The sequence below is a fragment of the Piliocolobus tephrosceles genome, chromosome 19 (assembly GCF_002776525.5).
Source record: "Piliocolobus tephrosceles isolate RC106 chromosome 19, ASM277652v3, whole genome shotgun sequence".
NCBI lineage: Eukaryota > Metazoa > Chordata > Mammalia > Primates > Cercopithecidae > Piliocolobus > Piliocolobus tephrosceles.
This window is the reverse complement of record NC_045452.1, coordinates 48,729,175-48,752,594: the sequence shown is the minus strand read 5'-3', so window position 1 is coordinate 48,752,594 and position 23,420 is coordinate 48,729,175. Positions and strand designations below refer to the sequence as shown.

The window sequence follows — 23,420 nt, the reverse complement described above, 5'->3', positions numbered from 1 at the left end:
TAAGTGCAAAATAATGGAACCACACAACTGTACCTTACCTTTCTACGTATTGTGATCCTACAACATCCAGATTGAACTGACTAGAAGAATAGCTGATATCACATGGCTAAGCAAACTTAACTTTGTGACTTTCAAATGAAAACTTTAATCCCTTGGAATAGATTATACCCATACAGATAAATATAGGTATACTTATACATATGTGTATATACTTATAGGTATGCATATAGATGTGGTTACAGTTGAAATCTAGATGAAGGTAACATTGAAATCAAGAGGTTCAATTCTCTAAATCAGAACAATAAAATAGTATAGAAAAGTGATTATAAGAAAGCATTTTCATTTCCCCCATAAATTCAGTCACATTTATGGAAACTGAGCAGAACATTCAAAATATCCTCCTTGGGTTCATGAAGGGAGAAAATATACTGGGAATAAAGGCTTCATGGTGGCACCTGCATTCAGAAGACCTTGGCAATCACCCTGATCCTGACTCTGCCACTAGAGCTAGTGTAAGTTTCCTGAGTGTTTTTGCTGCTGTCATTGTTGTTTAACCTACAAGATGAAATGAATGTAACTGCTACCATTTAATGTCTGTTCTAGTAGAGCAACTTTTAATGCTACTGTGCGACTCAGTCAGACACATTTAACAAGTTTTGACAAATTTAAACAAAATATCTTGATTTTATGTTGTTTGTTGAATATATCCTTTGATTTTAGAAAAAAGCTGATATTCATTTATATCTTTTAAAAAGTTCATCAACAAAATGCCCCCTTCTTCCTATTTTTATCAGGGGAGTGGTTTAACTGAAATTCAGGTTTGTAAGAAAACTCTTTGGATCAAAGTGTTCTTGTCATCAGCTTAAGCTAAAAAGTAAATTAGTTCACATTAAAGTCTTGTTTCTTTCCCTTGTTAAGTTGCAAAATTTTCAATATAATGATGATGGTGAAGAAGAATGCTGTATCATACCATGAGGATTAAGTAAGATAATAGAAAAGCTAGTTGAAAAAAAAATCTAAAATGTTTTGAGTTAAATATGTTAAACCAATATGAAAAAAATTCTACACTAATTTAATAGTTACATCAGTTGTTCAATGAAAATGTCAAATAAATTAATGGGCAGAAGAGTATGATAGGGTGAGGTTATACCAAATACAATAATTTGGAAAGATAATATACTTTCATAATTAACCTAGAAATATGGTTTGATCTGTCACCATTTGCTTGCTCTTACAATAAAAGAAAGAAATGTTGAATGGATAGAAGGATTCATTACACATTTGCAGTGAGTTGACAAATGTGACCTGAATTAAATAAAACATATATGCTTGATATATAAATATAAAGACATGTTAAGTAGGTATTGCTTTTTGTTGTTGACTTAAATCTGAATACTATCTAAATAATAGCAAAATGTTGAAAAATGTGAGATTACTAACCATTCTGAAGTTCTATTTTTCATTTCAATCTAGAATTATTATTCTTTGGAGCTACTGATGTATTTATCTACATGCATGTTAATGAGGTATATGAAAATCATAGATTCTCAGTCAGGGAGATAGCATCTCTGAATGATATCATCACTTACATATAATTGAGTTTCATGAACAAAACAGAACCACATTGTGCTTTGAAATTAGAATGTTTTATTGGAAGATAAATAGATAATTCAACCAGTTATAAAAGCAAAAGTAGAGAATACCAGGATTATGATAGAGATATGGGTGCACATGGAAAACATTGCCTGAAATTCTGAGATGTTAAATTCTTTTGTGCAAATAGCTCCAGCGTGATCTTGGTTGTCCAATGATTGAAGTCAGCTTTGGGAAAGTCCTCTTATAATTTCAGACATTGTGTTGCTGGGGCAGTAGTTTAATAGAATCCAGAGAATCCATATCCTCCATAGTATGATGGGCGGTAGCAGCCATATCCGTAGCCTCCAAAGCCAGAACCATATCCACAGTCTCCGAGGCCAGAGCCATATCCGTAGCCTCCAAAGCCAGAGCCATATCTGTAGCCTCCATAGCCACAGCCAGAACCCAGTCTGCGGAAGCTGCCACATCCACATCCATAGCCATAGCCCAGGCCACCGAAGCCTCCATAGCCATAGCCCAGGCCTCCGTAGTAGCTGCCGTAGTAGCTCATGGTGTCAGGGGTAGTGAGTTTGGTTTGCTGCTTAAGGCAAGGTCCTGAGTGTGAATGTTGACATCTGTGCAGGCATGCTTATATACCCTGACAGATCACGTGACAAAACACTTGCTGCCTGTTTTAGTGTAATTCTGTATGTTACACTTACCTGACCCAATCCTGACATCTGAAGAGGCCCTCAAACTCATTAAAGTGTTTGAGCTTGCATTGCATTGCTATCTTGTTATGCTGTCCCTTTAACATATTACGTCACTTTTATGAGAAGAAATCGCTGTAGCTTCAAAGTCTGTACATACCAGACCTTAAATAGTCTTCTTTGTAGGCATGTTGCATTACACAGTTGGTAATGCTACATTTTGAAATTAAGTATTGCTTCATCGCTGGCTTTCCTTGAATTGTTTAGCTTCATTTGGGATTGCATAACAGACTTTGGTTAAATTCAATGCTCTGAAATTTATCATATTCTTCCAGAGGTATCTTATACCTTAGGTGAGGTCCCTTTTTAAAGAGAAGCAAACATTTGAAAGACTGGAGCCGTCTGCTCACCTGCTATACCTAACAGTAAAGAACTTCATGGGGTTAAAAAAGTTAAAATAAAGCCACCATTCTTCTATTATTCTAAAACATTGGCCATCATAATCAATATTCTTTTATTTTTGTTTTACTAGTTTAAAAAATAAAAACCATTTTAACAACATAACAGAATATAGCTCAAACATTAAAGTCAAATCACAGTAATAAAAAATCTCTTTCTGAAGCAGCTTTACAAACTGTTCAAAATGTTTTTCACACGCTGACTCCCTTACTGCCATATTAGACATCCAAGGTGCTACCAAAAATACAGATTGTATGGTTCTCCTCTCTTACAAACACCATTCATTCCTTTTTCCTGATCCACACAATTATCCTCTTTTCAATGTATTCTTTTTTTTATTATTATTATACTTTAAGTTCTAGGGTACATGTGCATAACGTGCAGGTTTGTTACATATGTATACTTGTGCCATGTTGGTGTGCTGCACCCATCAACTCGTCAGCACCCATCAATTCATCATTTATATCAGGTATAACTCCCAGTGCAATCCTTCCCACCTCTCCCCCATGATAGGCCCCGGTGTGTGATGTTCCCCTTCCTGAGTCCAAGTGATCTCACTGTTCAGTTCCCACCTATGAGTGAGAACATGCGGTGTTTGGTTTTCTGTTCTTGTGATAGTTTGCTAAGAATGATGGTTTCCAGCTGCATCCATGTCCCTACAAAGGACGCAAACTCATCGGTTTTTATGGCTGCATAGTATTCCATGGTGTATATGTGCCACATTTTCTTAATCCAGTCTGTCACAGATGGACATTTGGGTTGATTCCAAGTCTTTGCTATTGTGAATAGTGCCGCAATAAACATACGTGTGCATGTGTCTTTATAGCAGCATGATTTATAATCCTTTTGGTATATACCCAGTAGTGGGATGGCTGGGTCATATGGTACATCTAGTTCTAGATCCTTGAGGAATCGCCATACTCTTTTCCATAATGGTTGAACTAGTTTACAATCCCACCAACAGTATAAAAGTGTTCCTATTTCTCCACATCCTCTCCAACACCTGTTGTTTCCTGACTTTTGAATGATTGCCATTCTAACTGGTGTGAGATGGTATCTCATTGTGGTTTTGATTTGCATTTCTCTGATGGCCAGTGATGATGAGCATTTTTTCATGTGTCTGTTGGCTGTTTGAATGTCTTCTTTTGAGAAATGTCTGTTCATATCCTTTGCCCACTTTTTGATGGGGTTGTTTGTTTTTTTCTTGTGTATTTGTTTGAGTTCTTTGTAGATTCTGGATATTAGCTCTTTGTCAGATGAGTAGATTGCAAAAATTTTCTCCCATTCTGTAGGTTGCCTATTCACTCTGATGGTAGTTTCTTTTGCTGTGCAGAAGCTCTTTAGTTTAATTAGATCCCATTTGTCAATTTTTGCTTTTGCTGCCATTGCTTTTGGTGTCGATAAACAGAACCAAAGACAAGAACCACATAATTATCTCAATAGATGCAGAAAAGGCTTTTGACAAAATTCAACAGCCCTTCATGCTAAAAACGCTCAATAAATTTGGTATTGATCGAACGTACCTCAAAATAATAAGAGCTATTTATGACAAACCCACAGCTAATATCATACTGAATGGGCAAAAACTGGAAAAATTCCCTTTGAAAACTGGCACAAGACAGGGATGCCCTCTCTCACCACTCCTAGTCAACATAGTGTTGGAAGTTCTGGCTAGGGCAATCAGGCAAGAGAAAGAAATCAAGGGTATTCAGTTAGGAAAAGAAGAAGTCAAACTGTCCCTGTTTGCAGATGACATGATTGTATATTTAGAAAACCCCATTGTCTCAGCCCAAAATCTCCTTAAGCTGATAAGCAACTTCAGCAAAGTCTCAGGGTACAAAATTAATGTGCAAAAATCACAAGCATTCTTATACACCAGTAACAGACAAACAGAGAGCCAAATCATGAATGAACTTCCATTCACAATTCAAAGAGAATAAAATACCTAGGAATCCAACTGACAAGGGATGTAAAGGACCTCTTCAAGGAGAACTACAAACCACTGCTCAGTGAAATAAAAGAGGACACAACAAATGGAAGAACATACCATGCTCATGGATAGGAAGAATCAATATCGTGAAAATGGCCATACTGCCCAAGGTTATTTATAGATTCAGTGCCATCCCCATCAAGCTACCAATGAGTTTCTTCACCGAATTGGAAAAAACTGCTTTAAAGTTCATATGGAACCAAAAAAGAGCCCACATTGCCAAGACAATCCTAAGTCAAAAGGTCAAAGCTGGAGGCGTCACGCTACCTGACTTCAAACTATACCACAAGGCTACAGTAACCAAAACAGCATGGTACTGGTACCAAAACAGAGATATAGACCAATGGAACAGAACAGAGATAATACCACAGAAATAATACCACACATCTACAGCCATCTGATCTTTGACAAACCTGAGAGAAACAAGAAATGGGGAAAGGATTCCCTATTTAATAAATGGTGCTGGGAAAATTGGCTAGCTGTAAGTAGAAAGCTGAAACTGGATCCTTTCCTTACTCCTTATACGAAAATTAATTCAAGATGGATTAGAGACTTAAATGTTAGACCTAATACCATAAAAACCCGAGAAGAAAACCTAGGTAGTACCATTCAGGACATAGGCATGGGCAAGGACTTCATGTCTAAAACATCAATGTATTCTTTCAGTTCCCATTAGCATCTGGGACTAGGTGAGATGGTGAAATATACGGAATTCTCTTTGCCTCCCATCAATTTTCATTTAGCACTTACTTAAATTCATATATATATGTGTGTATATATCTAGATATATGTATATATAGATACATATATAATCTTCAAATTTTCATAATATTTTTGCCTTTATATTACCTTTACCTATTGTATGTTCCTTTTTTTCCTAAAGGAAAATAGCTAACTAATCTTTACTAAGATGTTAAGCATTTATTAAAGTGTTAGATGTTAAAAATAGATGCCATCGCCCAAGACCCTGGGAAATTCAGTAAGAGACTGTCAGCATTGTGAATGTCTTAGTTATCCCCCAAAATATGTATAATGTAAAAAGACAGGGTGAAGAAAATAATAAAGACAAAGAGTACCTCAGCTGACTCTAAGAATTTAGTCACCTAGACCCAAGGCTGACCCCAAACCCCACCCACATATGCCCTTAACTTTAAGCTTAAATATATAATTTCTTGTTAAATTTGTATTACTTTGAATATACTGTTCAATTTTTGATGAGTTTATAAGCAATTTTCAAATTATGCATTTCTCCAGATAGATTTGCTGGCTGTAGTTCAATGACCAGCATGCAATAGAACCTCAATATATAAATGTTGAATAGATGAATGAATTCTAAAGTTCTTATAGGTAAAAATCTTACATCTCATAGAAATGAACAATACTATGAATGTATCCAACAATAAGAATTTAAAAGAGAAATTAGCTCAAATAGCTTTCTTTCTTTAGAGGAACAAATAACCTATCATTTCATTTGCTTTTTGTTGCTGTTGTTTAAGGCATATTTAAAAATACTTAAATCTTAAGTATACAAGTTGGTGATATTTTTCTTATATTTATAGACCACCTATAACAAGCACACTCTAATTCCCAAAATCTGTCCCTTGACTCTACCAGTCAATATTATTCCATGTAGAGTAACTATTAACATCCTGCATAAGGCTTTCTTGTTCTGTACTTCACTTAGGTGGTCTCATATAGTATATTGAAACTTTCCATTTCCATCCCCAATTCGTCTGTGTATCACTGTCTATTAGGTAGATCTCTGTCACATGTAATGTGAATTTTGTTGTTTTAATTTCTGAAAAGCAGTCTATTACATGAATAGAGCACAACTGATTTATGATTCTACTGTGGTAGGCCTATATTTGAGGAGTTTAGTGGTTTCAGTTTTGTTTTGTTTTTTTGTTTTTTTGTTTTTAATTGCTATAGTGAATAAAGAAAGCTGTTATGTACCTTTTTATAAAGATTCCTTTTTTCTTTTTTTTTTTTATGGAGTCTCACTCTATCATGCAGACTGGAGTGCAGTGGTACTATCTTGGCTCACTGCAACCTCTGTCTCCCAGGTTCAAGTGATTCTCCTACCTCTACCTCCCGAATAACTGGGACTACAGGCATGCATCACCATGCCCAAATAAAAAATAATTTTGTATTTTTAGTAGAACAGGGTTTCGCCACGTTGGCCAGGCTGGTCTCAAACTCCTTACCTCAAGTGATCCGCCTAACTCAGCCTCAGCCTCCTAAAAGTGCTGGGATTACAGGAGTGAACCACCATACCTGGCTAAGATCCTTATTTTTAGACCTAGACTTTCCTATACCTTTGTTACAGCTGGGATAGGAATTACTAATTTGTATCATATCTCTACTTATTTTATACATTATATATAATTATATATTATCATAAATAAGTTATATATTATATAATATATAGTTAGCTTCCATAGATTCTACCAATCTCAAGATACAGTTATTACATTTACCAGTTGTTAAATTTACTGTACCAACAGGGATGTATGAGAGTTCCAGTTACTTCACATCCTTACCTCCACTGATCACTTGCAAACTCTTTAAAAAATTGACTACTCTTGTGAATACATAATGATACCTGATTATTGTTTTAATATGGTTTTATTGATTAATAACAATGTTCAACATCTTTACATATGCTTATAGGCCATTTAGATATTTTTTTGAAGTACCCGTTGAAGTATTTTGTTCACTTTTAATTGAGCTAGTAATATTCTGTTATTGATTCTCAGGTGATCTTTACATATTTGGGTACGGGTGTTTTTTCAGATTTATGTATTAAAAATATTTTCATCCAGTATATAGATTTTTTTCACCTTAAAATGGTGTCTATACATAAATAAAATGCAATAATATAATAAATTCCCACTTTAAAATCTTTTTGTTTTATGTTTAATGTTTTTGGTACTAGTTTAAAAAATTTTGACTACCTCTCACATTGTTATTTAAAACTTTTCTCTGTTTTCTTTAAAACTTGTTCTATTTTTGTGATTATTTTTTAAAGGCAGTTGATGATTTGAATATTACAGTGTTTATTAACTCAGGCTAAAGCAACATAATCGCAAATAAATCAAACAGGTTTCAGATACTGCCAATTTAAGTCTACCAAATATGCATCTGTTTTGGGACTTAAGGTCTTGTTATAATGTGTTCTTCCTAAGATAAGCAAAGCTCTTCCCTGAAAGTAAAGATATTCTGGAATATTTTCTTAAATCCTTCAGCAGTCCATAAAATCAATAAATTCATGTTCTAATAATTTGATCATACTACATTGTACTAGAAGTATCAAATGCTTTTTCCAAGTAGTTAAATTGATTGTTATATTTATTCATAGCTACAGAAGGCCTTTACCTGTGTTGTGGGAAAATGCCACTAATGATTAGGAAAATGGAAGAGCTATTGTCATATTCTGTCAAACTAAGTAGTGTAGCCCTCCAATGGAATCAATTGACCCAGTCAATAGAGAGTGTGTGTACTCTGACTAGACTGACTGAAAGTGTGGATCTTAGTAGCTGGCTGTATAAACCTATTCTTATGTTTAGTAAACAAGTCTGAGTCTTTCTAATTCTTCTTAATTTTTTATACCATTTGAATTTATCATTATTTACTGATTACTTTTATTTAGATCTAGATATGCTAGAAATTAGGAAGTTCCAGATTCACCAAAATCTTAAATAAAAAGAGGCATATAATGTGAAAAGTAGACTAGTCTTCAAAACTCAGCTATGATTGTTACACGAACATATGACCAGAATTTTAAGATTATTGGGAAGCACTCAAGAAAAGAAATAGGCAATGGAATGGAGAGTCAGCATTTAAACAAATAGATAAATAAGTAAACAGAAGCCATGTGTGCCATTTCAAATTGAGACAATTTATTGCAAAGGGAACCAAGCAATTCCACAATTAGTAAAGTGCAGATAGTGGATGCCAGTAGACATGATATAGACAATTATAACATCTTAGATGCTAAATGATTTTTTTTTAATCTTGGATTGATACAGTGTGCCCTTGTTTGACTCAATATTTGGTTACTTTGAATGATCTCCTTATGACCTCTGATACTGAGTCCTCAGGGTAGGATTTCAGTAGAACTGAGAGAATCCATATCCTCCATAGCATGATGGGCAGCAGCTGCGGTATCCATAGCCTCCGAAGCCAGAGCCGTATCCGTAGCCTCCATAGCCACAGCCATAGCCCAGTCTGCGGAAGCCGCCACATCCACAGCCATAGCCATAGCCCAGGTCATCGAAGCCTCCATAGCCGTAGCCCAGGCCTCCATAGTAGTTGCCGTAGTAGTTCATGGTGTCAGGAGTGGTGAGTTGGTTTGCTGCTCAAGGCAAGATCCTGAGTGTGAATGGCAGCATGTGTAGAGGGAGGCTTATATACCCTGGTCAGAGCATGTGGTGAGTCACTTGCGTACCTGTTTGTGTGTGTGTGTTTTCAATTAGTTACTTAACAGAAGTCATTCATTGTTCCCTGGCACAAGGAGAGGCCCTTGCATTCTTTAAATTGTTTGAGTTTGCTTTGTTGCTGAGTTACAATGGCCCATAAAAGTTATTACATCACTTAATGAGAAGAAATTGCTGTATCTAAAGTCTTGGTACACCAGATCCTAAATAGATTTCTTCATAGCTAGACATATTGCATATTACAAATGAAATAAAATGAAGGTTATATGTTCCTCTAAAGTCAGATGCTATTGGAGCTCATTTCATTGTCTTCTTTATGTTGTGCAGGCTGGTCTCAAGCTCCTGGGCTCAAGATTTTGTTCCACCTCTGCCACTCCTGAGACAGCAAGACCAACGTCCCCCTTCCTCCTCCTCCTCCTCCTCAACCTATCCAGTGTGAAGACAATGAGGATAAAGACCTTAATGATGAGCTGCTTCCACTTGACAAACAGTAAATATAAATTCTCTTCCTTATTATTTTAATAACATTTTCTTTTATTTACTTTATTGTAAGAATACAGTGTATAATGCATATAAAATACAAAGTATATGTTAATCAACTGTTTATGTTATCAGTGAGGCTTCCAGTCAACAGTCGGCTACCAGTAGTTAGGTGTCTGGAGAGTCAAAAGTTATATGTGGATTTTCAACTGCATGGGGGAATCAGTACCCCAACCCCTACATTATTCAAGGGTCAACTGTGACCTTTGAATGTGGATATATACATGCACACACATACATACAGCTATATAGATAGGTGCATGTATATACAAAATTATTTTATTATATATAGTATACTTCTATATGTATATACTTTGTTCTTTTTTCACTGGATATAATTATAAATAACCACTTTGGCATTTTGAGTCAAGCAAAAAATAAAAGCCATGTATTTGCTTTAAGTCAGCATAATTTATTCCAAAAGGAAGAGAGAAACCCCACAGCTATAAAGGTACAAGTAAAACACATCCAGAGACATAAAGCAAAGAATTATGGAATGATAGATATTCTTAAAACTCTCAGATGCTAACTGCTCTTGATCTTGGCTTGATCCAGGGTGACTTCATCTTTTTGTTATTGCAGTCAAGTTTGGTGATCTTCCTATGGCCTCTCATGTTAGGTTGTCAGGGAAGGATTTCAGTAAAATCCAGAGAATCCATATCCTCCGTAGAATGATGGGCGGCCGCTGCGGTATCCATAGCCTCCGAAGCCAGAGCCGTATCCGTAGCCTCCGAAGCCAGAGCTGTATCCGTAGCCTCCATAGCCACAGCCGTAGCCCAGTCTGCGGAACCCGCCACATCCACAGCCATAGCCCAGGTCATTGAAGCCTCCATAGCCGTAGCCCAGGCCTCCATAGTAGTTGCCGTAGTAGTTCATGGTGTCAGGAGTGGAGAGTTGGTTAGCTGCTCAAGGCAAGATATTGAGTGTAAATGCCAGCATATGTAAGAGGCTTATATACCCTGGTCAGAGCATGTGGTGAGTCATCTGTATACTCTCCTTTGCTGTAGTTATTTGTATTACGTTTGATGTTACAACTCATTTATCTATTGTCTCTCATGCAGGGAGAGGCCCTCATTCTCATTAAAATATTTCAGCTTACTTAATGTCTTATTCAGGACACGATTGAATTTACTGCTTTGCTTTTATGAGAGGAAATGGCTGACTGTTCAAAATACGCACATCCCAAATGCTCAACAGAATTGCCTGTTACCAGGTGTATTACATCATCTACACTTTATGGTATTTCTTTTATAATGAATCATTTCCTTTGTCATCTTCCAAACTGATAACTTCATATTCAACTGAATTTACAGCTATTTTTTCAATTTACAGATGTTAAATCTGTAGTTTTAAAAGCAAACTTATTTATCAAGGTGAGGTCTTCAGAAAATGCCTATATTCACAATACAGGAAAACATTTGAAATCAAAATGATTTTAATGCCCTGCTGTGTACAATAGCCAAAGGAGTCAAAAAAAGAGAGCATATGTTGATTTTTAGCTTTTTATTCACAATAACTTTTATACTATTTTTGACTTTGTACACCAGCTTCAGAACCTTTTCTTTGCAAAATATGTAAGAATTAATTTCAGAAATTGAGGGCACAAAATCCATCTCCTATGCAGGCTTATCAGAACGGTAGTTCAGTTTTCCATTCAAGTCCTAAAACTCTCCTTTATAATTGGTTTTATTCAAAGTCCTAGTAAAATTGCAGATTGCATCTGCCTCTGTTTTGCACACTCCAGTCAATTTCTTTCTTTCTTTATCCTTTTTCAGTAGTGTATATATGACCTCTATTTCTATTCTCATTTCAGCTTTCATTTTTCTTCCCATTTTCTCAACATCTATAGAAACAGCCAGGTAGAAGTTTATTGCATACATTTCCCCAACCCCCTCTGCCTTCCATCCACTTATCTCAATGCTTTTTTTTTTCTACCTCTTCTTAATATTTACTATAACGTGTTTCCTGATGTTCTTCTATGTCTATCCTGTACTCGTTTATTCTGAGGTAATTTCTAACCACTGCCTACTGATCTGTTCATTAAAGTATCTCTTCATTAAGTATCATTAAAGATCTGTTCATCTGTTCATTAAAGTATCATTTTTAAAACTTTCTATTTTTTGTACTTACTGAACATCCTCAACTCCCCAACCCAGCAAAAATACTTAGAAATAATGAATAAGACCTACTATTAGATAGCACAATAGGGTGACTATAGTCAATAACAACTTAATTGTACATTTTAAAAGGTCTTGAGTATAATCAGACTGTAACTCAAAGGATAAATACTTTAGGGGATGGATTTTTAAAAATTTACTCCAACTCCTATGGCTTTCTGAAATGTTAAAAGGGTATCCTAAAACTGAAATTGTCTTCAAAGTTTTCAAAATAAAGGCGCCATGGTGAAATGACACAGAATAGAGAAACATATGTAAAGAAATTTGCCCTGGGCTTCATAGAGTTCCTCAGCTGACTTCGTTGAGTTAGTGAAACAGATACAACATTGAGCCTACTCTTGATTAATCTCCATGCAGCACCTGTCTCTTGGCTTTGACAACTAAAAGTTTATTTAATTTACATGACTTTGAACATGCTGTTGAGTTTTTGTGAGATTTATAAGTATTTTATCAAAGATAAATTTCCTAAAAGGGATGCTTCAGTTCTTCTAAGCAATAGACTAGGGAATTAAAAACTATTTATTGAAGAAATTCTAAGTAAATTGACAGTAACTACCACAGCAAGCACAATCTGTGCACAACCCTGACTACGCCTTAGTGAGCTACCTTTTTAAGACAGAAAAACAGCTCAATAAGTCAATTTGTAGAGTAGGATTTAATTCAACATTTTCTCCATTTCTTTTATCCATATCTGGGTTCACTCTTATTTCTCATCTGAACTCAAAACAGTCGATATGCTGAATTCTCAGTGAGTCCTTTTGAAGCCATAAAATCATAAATAACTCAGACTGTATTAAGGATATCACCGTTTGTTCATATAAATCAGCCTGATAATGTAAGAGTGTTTAATAGCTAAGTTTTGTTTGGGATGCATAAACGATGCATACATCTGGAGATATAAAACTAAACAAGATATCAATGGAAAACCTCAATAGCCAAATAAGAATTAGAATGTTATAAAGAAATAGACCATGTGATAATTTTCCACAAGACCGGTTAATGACTGTAAGCAGTAAATAATACTAAAATAAAAAAATCTATATATTTTCTATACAAAATATATAGAAAAAATATTTTGTCTTTTTTACAAAGTGAACAAATAGTAAAATGAAAGTATCCATTGTAAAATTAAGACATATATTCATTTGTAGTGATATTGGTTTTATGCTCAAAGCAGACTGTTAGACCCAAAGTAGATTAGACCCAAAGGTGACAGAACAATGATGTTTTCTATTTTCTCCTCCTTTTCACTTTTAGGAAGTTCACTTTGGAATATATGCTTAATAACCTTATGACAATGGATAAGGAAGAAGAAAATAAGTTCTTACTTGGGATAAGTAGTAACTTTTACCTGGAAAGAAAGTTTTCGTCATAAATTCCAAGGACTTCCTTTAACTCAGACACAAACCAATAATATATAAAAACGTAAGTAACAAAAACATGTTAATCTTGAATTATACCAGCAATACCACAAGTGCTTTTTCTCATTATAATTATATTGATCTTTCTTTAATTGCAAATTTTTAATACTTTTACTCAGGCTGGGAGGATATTTACCTGTATGAGAATAGAGCAGTTTCATATGAAATTCAGTTATATGGGTCAAAATTCCTTTAAGGAAATTACCAAACTTTATCTACCTTGCCCTCCCCTGTGAAGGTGCAGCATCTACAGAGAGAAATAACCAAGATTTGGGTTGTTTGTTTATTTTTCATCTTTACATTGTATAAACAAACCCAAATATTTCTCATAAAAATAAATGATCTTGAGAATTGGGTTTATTCGTTCTGTTTTTGCCTTCAAGTAAAGCTAAGTTAGCAATTCAGAAATGTATTATATGTAACAAAATAAAAGTTAACAAGAAAAATTTTAAAAACAACAGCAACAAAACATAATCTAAGAGATGAAATTAGTCTCCATAAACTCTGCTTTAAAAATTGAAACTATTCACAGTATTATTATAAGAGCTTTCTAGATGGCATTCAGATTTGGAAGTATGCAGTGAAAGAGACTCAGAATGATGGACTAGAGTATTAGGATTCAGGCGAACTGCTTTCTGGTCTTGGTTCTAACACTTAAAGATTGTGTTACTCTAGGCGTCACTTAACTGTTCTGCATTTCCTCACCTGTACTATAGGGGGCAGCACGGTACAATCTGTAATAATCTAACATTTGGTCCAGCTCTCACTTCTTTTGTCCTTATATTATTGAATTTCACCAGCTCAAACAAATACTTTAATGCCATTATCTGAATATGCCATTCAATTTTGTAAAAAACAATACATTTTTAGATCTTTTATATATTCTATTACATAAAATACCAACAGTGAAATACTTGTTTTTATGGTTTTGGGTTTTACATTTAAGTCTGTAATCCAACTTGAGTTAATTTTTGTATAAGGTGTAAGGAAGGGGTCCAGTTTCAGTTTTCTGCAAATGGCTAGCCAGTTTTCTAAGCACCATTTATTAAATAGGGAATCCTTTCCCCATTGCTTGTTTTTGTCAGGTTTGTTGAAGATCAGATGGTTGTAGATGTGTGGTGTTATTTCCGAGTTCTCTGTTCTGTTCTGCATCTATTGAGATAATCATGCGGTTTTTGTCATTGGTTCTGTTTATGTGATGGATTACATTTATTGATTTGCATATGTTGAACCAGCCTTGCAACCCGCGGGTGAAGCCGACTTGATCATGGTGGATAAGCTTTTTGATGTGCTGCTGAATCCGGTTTGCCAGTATTTTATTGAGGATTTTTGCATCAATGTTCATCAGGGATATTGGCCTGAAATTTTCTTTTTTCATTATGTCTCTGCCAGGTTTGGTATCAACATGATGCTGGCCTCATAAAATGAGTTAGAGAGGATTCCTTCTTTTTCTATTGTTTGAAATAATTTCAGAAGGAATGGTACCAGCCCCTCTCTGTACCTCTAGTAGAATTTGGCTGTGAATCCATCTGGTTCTGGGTTTTTTTTTGGTTGGTAGGCTATTAATTACTGCCGCAATTTTAGAAGTTGTTATTGGTCTTTTCAGGGATTCAACTTCTTCCTGGTTAAGTCTTGAGAGGGTGTATATGTGTATTAAATATATCCATTTCTTCTAGATTTTTTAGTTTATTTGTGTAGAGGTTTTTATTGTATTCTCTGATTGTAGCTTGTATTTCTGTTGGATCAGTGGTGATATCCCCTTTATCATTTTTTATTCTGTCTATTTGATTCTTCTCTCTTTTCTTATTAGTCTAGCTAGTGGAATATCTAATTTGTTAATTTTTTCATAAAACCAGCTCCTGGATTCAGTGATTATTTTCAAGGAATTTTTGTGTCTCTATCTCCTTCAGTCCTGCTCTGATCTTAGTTATTTCTTGTCTTCTGGTAGTTTTTGAATTTGTTTGCTCTTGCTTCTAAGTTATTTGCCTAGTGGGAAACCTGGGCAATACCATTCAGGACAGAGGCATGGGCAAAGACTTCATGACTAAAACACCAAAAGCAATTGCAACAAAAGTCAAAATTGACAAATGGGGTATAGTTAAACTAAAGAGTTTCTGCATGGCAAAAACAAACAAACAAACTAGAATCAGAGTGAACAGGCAATGGGAGAAAATTTTTGCAATCTACCCATCTGACAAAGGTCTAATATCCAGAATCTACAAGTAACTTAAACAAATTTACAAGAAAAAAACAACCCCATCAAAAAGTGGGCAAAGGATATGAACAGACACTTCTCCAAAGAAGACATTTATGTGGCCAACAAACATGAAAAAAAAGCTCATCATCACTTATCATTAGAGAAATGCATATAAAAACCACTGTAAGATACCATCTCATGCCAGTCAAAATGGCGATTATTAAAAAGTCAGGAAATAATAGATTCTGGCCAGGGTGTGGAAAAATAGGAACACTTTTACACTGTTGATGGGAGTGTAAATTAGTTCAACCATTGTGGAGAACAGTGTGGTGATTCCTCAAGGATCTAGAACCAGTAATACTATAATACTATTTGAGCCAGCAATCCCATTACTGGGTATATACCCAAAGGATTATAAATCGTTCTACTATAAAGACACATGCACACATATGTTTATTGCATCACTATTTAATAGCACTTGGAAGCAGTTGGACTTGGAACCAATCAAAATGCCTGTCAATGATAGACTGGATAAAGAAAATGTGGCACATATACACCATGGAATATTATGCAGCCAGAAAAAAATAATTAGATCATGTCCTTTCCAGTGACATGGATGAAGCCGAAAGCCATTATTCTCAGCAAACTAACACACGAACAGAAAATCAAACACTGCATGTTCTCACTCACAAGTGGGGGTTGAACAATGAGAATACATGGATATAGGGAGGGAAGCAACACACACGGGGGCCTGTCAGGGGGTGGGGGGAGAGGGGAGTGAGAGCATTAGAACAAATACCTAATGACTGTGGGGCCTAAGACCTAGATGACAGGTTGATAGGTGCAGCAAACCACCATGGCATATGTATACCTATGTTACAATCCTGCACATTCTGCACACAGTATCCTAGAACTTAAAGTAAAATTTTTTAAAAAAAGAAAGAATTGCTTTCTGGTGAATGGTAATTGATTAAAAATCTACTTTACCAAACAAAACAAAACAATAAGTCTTTTGGATGAATGATGACTCTCATCAATTAAAGCTGCAAAATGCAAAGGAATCCATTTCTTGATTATATCCGGCTGTTTGTTTTCCATTTCCAATTGTAAAAAGCTTTAGTGCCATGAGGATGATGACGACTGTAAAAAAAAGCATATCATTGAATGCCACAGAGGAACTGTGACATAAAAAAACTAATTAAAACAATTATTTTTAATACTATATATATTTTAATCACGTAATTTGAAAAACTTTTAGTAACTTTATAACACAACCATTTTCATGAGAATTCTAAGTTAAATGACAGGCAATAGAGAATAGATCAAAGAAGATTTATATACAATCAAGAAAGCCAAGAAACATATATTTTCTCTCCTAGAAACTTAGAGAAATATTTTGTTGTGCTCGCTTTGGCAGCACATATACTAAAATTGGAACGATACAGAGAAGAGTAGCATGGCCCCTGCGCAAGGATGACACGCAAATTCGTGAAGCATTCCATATTATTAAAAACCATGCCAAAATGTAAAGACCATCGAGGCTAGGAAGAAACTACATCATCTAACGAGCAAAATAACCAGTTAATATCATATTGGCAGGATCAAGTTCACACATAACAATATTAACCTTAAATGTTAATGGACTAAATGCTCCAATTAAAAGACACAGACTGGCAAACTGGATAAAGAGTCAAGACCCATCAGTCTGCTGTATTCAGGAGACCCATCTCACATGCAGAGACATACATAGGCTCAAAATAAAGGGATGGAGGAAGATCTACCAAGCAAATGGAGAACAAAAAAAAGCAGGGGTTGCAATCCTAGTCTCTGATAAAACAGACTTTAAACCATCAAAGATCAAAAGAGACAAAGAAGGCCATTACATAATGGTAAAGGGATCAATTCAACAGGAAGAGCTAACTATCCTAAATATATATGCACCCAATACAGGAGCACCCAGATTCATAAAGCAAGTCCTTAGAGACTTACAAAGAGACTTAGACTCCTATATAATAATAATGGGAGACTTCAACACTCCACTGTCAACATTAGACAGATCAACGAGACAGAAAGTTAACAAGGATATCCAGGAATTGAACTCATCTCTGCACCAAGCAGACCTAATACACATCTATAGAACTCTCCACCCCAAATCAACAGAATATACATTCTTCTCAGCACCACATTGCACTTATTTCAAAATTGACCACATAATTGGAAGTAAAGCACTCCTCAGCAAATGTAAAAGAACAGAAATTATAACAAACTGTCTCTGAGACCACAGTGCAATCAAACTAGAACTCAGGACTAAGAAACTCAATCAAAACCGCTCAACTACATGGAAACTGAACAACCTGCTCCTGAATGACTACTGGGTACATAACGAAATGAAGGCAGAAATAAAGATGCTCTTTGAAACCAATGAGAACAAAGATACAACATACCAGAATCTCTGGGACACATTTAAAGCAGTGTGTACAGGGAAATTTATAGCACTAAATGCCCACAAGAGAAAGCAGGAAAGATCTAAAATTGACACTCTAACATCACAATTAAAAGAACTAGAGAGGCAAGAGCAAACACACTCAAAAGCTAGCAGAAGGCAAGAAATAACTAAGATCAGAGCAGAACTGAAGGAGATACAGACACAAAAAACCCTCCAAAAAATCAATGAATCCAGGAGTTGGTTTTTTGAAAGGATCAACAAAATTGACAGACCGCTAGCAAGACTAATAAAGAAGAAAAGAGAGAGGAATCAAATAGACGCAATAAAAAATGATAAAGGGGATATCACCACCGACCCCACAGAAATACAAATACCATCAGAGAATACTATAAACACCTCTACGCAAATCAACTAGAAAATCTAGAAGAAATGGGTAATTTCCTGGACACTTACACTCTTCCAAGACTAAACCAGGAAGAAGTTGAATCCCTGAATAGACCAATAGCAGGCTCTGAAATTGAGGCAATAATTAATAGCATACCCACCAAAAAAAGTCCAGGACCAGATGGATTCACGGCTGAATTCTACCAGAGGTACAAGGAGGAGCTGCTACCATTCCTTCTGAAACTATTCCAATCAATAGAAAAAGAGAAAGAGGGAATCCTCCCTAACTCATTTTATGAGGCCAACATCATCCTGATACCAAAGCCTGGCAGAGACACAACAAAAAAAGAGAATTTTAGACCAATCTCCCTGATGAACATCGATGCAAAAATCCTCAATAAAATACTGGCAAACCGGATTCAGCAGCACATCAAAAAGCTTATCCACCATGATCAAATGGGCTTCATCCCTGGGATGCAAGGCTGGTTCAACATTCGCAAATCAATAAACGTCATCCAGCATATAAACAGAACCAAAGACAAGAACCACATGATTATCTCAATAGATGCAGAAAAGGCTTTTGACAAAATTCAACAGCCCTTCATGCTAAAAATGCTCAATAAATTCGGTATTGATGGAACGTACCTCAAAATAATAAGAGCTATTTATGACAAACCCACAGCTAATATCATAATGAATGGGCAAAAACTGGAAAAATTCCCTTTGAAAACTGGCACAAGACAGGGATGCCCTCTCTCACCACTCCTAGTCAACATAGTGTTGGAAGTTCTGGCTAGGGCAATCAGGCAAGAGAAAGAAATCAAGGGTATTCAGTTAGGAAAAGAAGAAGTCAAATTGTCCCTGTTTGCAGATGACATGATTGTATATTTAGAAAACCCCATCGTCTCAGCCCAAAATCTCCTTAAGCTGATAAGCAACTTCAGCAAAGTCTCAGGATACAAAATTAATGTGCAAAAATCACAAGCATTCTTATACAACAGTAACAGACAAGCAGAGAGCCAAATCATGAATGAACTTCCATTCACAATTGCTTGAAAGAGAATAAAATACCTAGGAATCCAACTGACAAGGGATGTAAAGGACCTCTTCAAGGAGAACTACAAACCACTGCTCAGTGAAATAAAAGAGGACACAAAGAAATGCAAGAACATACCATGCTCATGGATAGGAAGAATCAATATTGTGAAAATGGCCATACTGCCCAAGGTTATTTATAGATTCAATGCCATCCCCATCAAGCTACCAAGGACTTTCTTCACAGAATTGGAAAAAACGGCTTTAAAGTTCATATGGAACCAAAAAAGAGCCCACATTGCCAAGGCAATCCTAAGTCAAAAGGACAAAGCTGGAGGCATCACGCTACCTGACTTCAAACTATACTACAAGACTACAGTAACCAAAACAGCATGGTACTGGTACCAAAACAGAGATATAGACCAATGGAACAGAACAGAGTCCTCAGAAATAATACCACACATCTACAGCCATTTGATCTTTGACTCTCCTGAGAGAAACAAGAAATGGGGAAAGGATTCCCTATTGAATAAATGGTGCTGGGAAAATTGGCTAGCCATAAGTAGAAAGCTGAAAGTGGATCCTTTCCTTACTCCTTATACGAAGATTAATTCAAGATGGATTAGAGACTTAAATGTTAGACCTAATACCATAAAAACCCTAGAAGAAAACCTAGGTATTACCATTCAGGACGTAGGCATGGGCAAGGTCTTCATGTCTGAAACACCAAAAGCAATGGTAACAAAACCTAAAATTAACAAATGAGATCTAATTAAACTAAAGAGCTTCTGCACAGCAAAAGAAACTACCATCAGAGTGAACAGGCAACCTACAGAATGGGAGAAAATTTTTGCAATCTACTCATCTGACAAAGGGCTAATATCCAGAATCTACAAAGAACTCAAACAAATACACAAGAAAAAAACAAACAACCCCATCAAAAAGTGGGCAAAGGATATGAACAGACATTTCTCAAAAGAAGACATTCATACAGCCAACAGACACATGAAAAAATGCTCATCATCACTGGCCATCAGAGAAATGCAAATCAAAACCACAATGAGATACCATCTCACACCAGTTAGAATGGCAATCATTCAAAAGTCAGGAAACAACAGGTGTTGGAGAGGATGTGGAGAAATAGGAACACTTTTACACTGTTGGTGGGACTGTAAACTAGTTCAACCATTATGGAAAACAGTATGGCGATTCCTCAAGGATCTAGAACTAGATGTACCATATGACCCAGCCATCCCACTACTGGGTATATACCCAAAGGATTATAAATCATGCTGCTATAAAGACACATGCACACATATGTTTATTGCGGCACTATTCACAATAGCAAAGACTTGGATTCAACCCAAATGTCCATCTGTGACAGACTGGATTAAGAAAATATGGCACATATACCCCATGGAATACTATGCAGCCATAAAAAAGGATGAGTTTGCGTCCTTTGTAGGGACATGGATGCAGCTGGAAACCATCATTCTTAGCAAACTATCACAAGAACAGAAAACCAAACACCGCATGTTCTCACTCATAGGTGGGAACTGAACAATGAGATCACTTGGACTCAGGAAGGGGAACATCACACACGGGGGCCTATCATGGGGAGGGGGGAGGGAGGAGGGATTGCATTGGGAGTTATACCTGATATAAATGATGAATTGATGGATGCTGACGAGTTGATGGGTGCAGCACACCAACATGGCACAAGTATACATATGTAACAAACCTGCACGTTATGCACATGTACCCTAGAACTTAAAGTATAATTAAAAAAATTTTTTAAAAAAAAGAATGTTAAAACCTTCTGATATAGAAAAGACATATTTTACATGGGAAGATTAAATCTCTTTAACTCAAAAAAAAAAAAAAGAGAAATATTTTGTTCTAGCACTCTTTCCTTCTTACCACAAAAGGGCTGACTAAGCAACACATTTTGAAAGAAGAAATTGATTACTTATGTATTTGGACTGCATTGATAAATATAATTGTATAGAATTAAAACCATGTAAATTCCTTTTATTTATTACCATAAATATATAGTTACAAAATGTTGGAGTTGAATTTTTTATTGTTGTTGAGTTTAAATCTAAGAATTATCTAATTAAAAGCTAGGAAATAAAAATCACTTATATTTGGCCAGGCACGGTGGCTCACACCTTTAATCCCAGCACTTTTGGAGGCTGAAGTGGGTGGATAACTTGAAGCCAGGAGTTCAAGACCAGCCTGGCTAACATGGCGAAACCCGTCTCTACAGCAAAAATACAAAAGCTAGCCAACTGTAGTGGCACATGCCTGTAATCCCAGCTACTAGGAAGGCTGAGGCATGAGAATTGCTTGAACCTTGAAGGCAGAGGCTGCAGTGAGCTGAGATCGCACCACTGCACTCTAACCTGGGCAACAGAGTGACACTCTCCGAAAAAAAATTACATATATTCAAGGAATCATCATTCAATTCAGTCTAAAGTTATTGTCCTTTTCATATATCTATCAATGTATGAAATAAATATTTAATACACAGATAGTGTTTTAGTTTTCACATTCAAAGTTGAGTAGTATTTATACTTAGTAACATATATAATTAAGCCAAATGAATTAAACAAAAGCTATATTTGCTGTGTCTCAAGAGACTTCATTAATGAAATCCAGGAGATATGATGGAGACAAACTTGTATAATTATAAATGTACTGAAAGTCTTAGGTGCTAATTATTTTGAACAAATAGACTTGGCATAATTTTGAAAGTTAGGTCCAATGATTGAAATCAGGCTTATGAAGTTCACTCATGAAATCAGATATTAGATTGATAAGGAAGAATTTTAATAGAAGCTAAAGAACCCATGTCTTCCATAACAGGATGAGTGGCCGCAACCGTATCTATAGTCTCCATAGCCACAGCTATACCCTGGTCTACAGTGCTACCACATTTACAGCCATAACCATAGCCCAGACCACCAAAGCCTCCACAGCCTTTGCCCAGACCTCTGTAATAGTTGCTTTAGTAATTCACAGGGTTAGGAGTTAAAGGCTTGGTTTGCTATTGATGGTATGCTTTCTAAGTATGAATCTCCATACCTGCGCAGAGGTTTTATATCCTATGTTATGGATGTGGTAAATTATTCAGATTTACCTCATTTTCATTACTCAGGAGAAATTACATGAAACAAATATTACTGGCTCTCTGTTTTGTTTAACATGCAGTTATCTTCCATTGCAATATAACTTTTAAATTAATTTCTAGTTCAATTACTATTTCCCTGATTAAATTGTGTCTATAATGAGAAATATTATTTGCAATTTCAAAGACTATTCTTACATCAGGACACACATAATCTCCACCTAATGTAGGCTTCAGAGCATCTCTATAATCCAGTCGAGCAGCTGTATGACATCGTCATCAAGGTGATACTTCTTTCCTGCATGTGCTTTCTGTAATTTCTCATGTTCATGACTACGCCTTATCATTTGAGATAAGCGGGGCCCTAATTTTACCTTAAATCCATGCCTCTTTCAAAACTGTAATCACTTAAATGTCAAGTAGTTATAATATTAATATGCAAATTTTACTTGACTTCTGTGCAGTTTGAGTCCACATGGAAGCAATCTTGTTAAAAGTGTCTCTCATTTTTTTATATTACATTAAATACGTATTTTTTTCTTTGTTAAGGGTTTACACATGATGCCAATGGGCATTTGATATTCCACAACCCGGTATCCACATTTCATTTTTGAGAACATACTGTATAATAACTTGGGACGTATTTGAAGTTTTCAAGTACTTTCAAATACAGTGAAAGAGATCACCATGCAGCATCGAGATAACTAGGGTGATCTAAAAAGTCACAGATCATTTCATGTTCTGACTTTGTTCTATTATCTCACTTTTTGGATTCTATTGAGATATATCAAAATTCTCGTTATATGCAGAATGCCAAGTGAACCAAAACATTAGTGCTGGCCCTACCCCAGGTCAGACTAATACAACAGAATATAAGCTAGCCTGATTTTCTTTTTTTTTTTTTTTTTTTTTTTTTTTTT

The 23,420-nt window shown here is 35.7% G+C and overlaps 3 protein-coding genes and 1 non-coding gene across 4 annotated transcripts; 1 reads left to right on the top strand and 3 right to left on the bottom strand.

Moving 5' to 3' along the window:
• Positions 1-1,873: 1,873 nt before the first annotated feature.
• On the bottom strand, positions 1,874-2,165 carry LOC111524240 (keratin-associated protein 19-3). Its single transcript, XM_023189372.2, has 2 exons — positions 2,020-2,165; positions 1,874-1,938 (listed from the first exon to the last, which is right to left on the bottom strand). The coding sequence occupies exons 1-2, from the start codon at positions 2,144-2,146 to the stop codon at positions 1,874-1,876; spliced, it is 192 nt and encodes a 63-aa protein (XP_023045140.1). The 5' UTR covers positions 2,147-2,165.
• A 6,613-nt stretch (positions 2,166-8,778) lies between these two features.
• On the bottom strand, positions 8,779-9,062 carry LOC111524248 (keratin-associated protein 19-5-like). Its single transcript, XM_023189386.1, is given in 2 exon segments — positions 8,779-8,856; positions 8,859-9,062. Coding segments are annotated over 2 exon segments (282 nt in total).
• Positions 9,063-10,346: 1,284 nt separating this feature from the next.
• On the bottom strand, positions 10,347-10,586 carry LOC111524484 (keratin-associated protein 19-5-like). Its single transcript, XM_023189674.1, has 2 exons — positions 10,451-10,586; positions 10,347-10,396 (listed from the first exon to the last, which is right to left on the bottom strand). The coding sequence occupies exons 1-2, from the start codon at positions 10,584-10,586 to the stop codon at positions 10,347-10,349; spliced, it is 186 nt and encodes a 61-aa protein (XP_023045442.1).
• A 6,320-nt stretch (positions 10,587-16,906) lies between these two features.
• On the top strand, positions 16,907-17,013 carry LOC111527342. The gene has a single exon (XR_002726632.1). It is a non-coding gene; the product is annotated as a U6 spliceosomal RNA (small nuclear RNA).
• The last annotated feature ends 6,407 nt before the right edge of the window (positions 17,014-23,420 follow it).

Bases quoted from the DNA above. Each gene is read 5' to 3' on its own strand.
- LOC111524484 (XM_023189674.1), bottom strand. From the start codon at position 10,586: ATGAACTACTACGGCAACTACTATGGAGGCCTGGGCTACGGCTATGGA. The intron at 10,397-10,450 runs CTGGCTTCGGAG...ATGGATACCGCA, and splicing joins TGGAGGCTACGGATACAGCT to GCGGCCGCCCATCATTCTAC.
- LOC111524240 (XM_023189372.2), bottom strand. From the start codon at position 2,146: ATGAGCTACTACGGCAGCTACTACGGAGGCCTGGGCTATGGCTATGGA. The intron at 1,939-2,019 runs GCTACAGATATG...CTGGCTTTGGAG, and splicing joins TTCTGGCTGTGGCTATGGAG to GCTACGGATATGGCTGCTAC.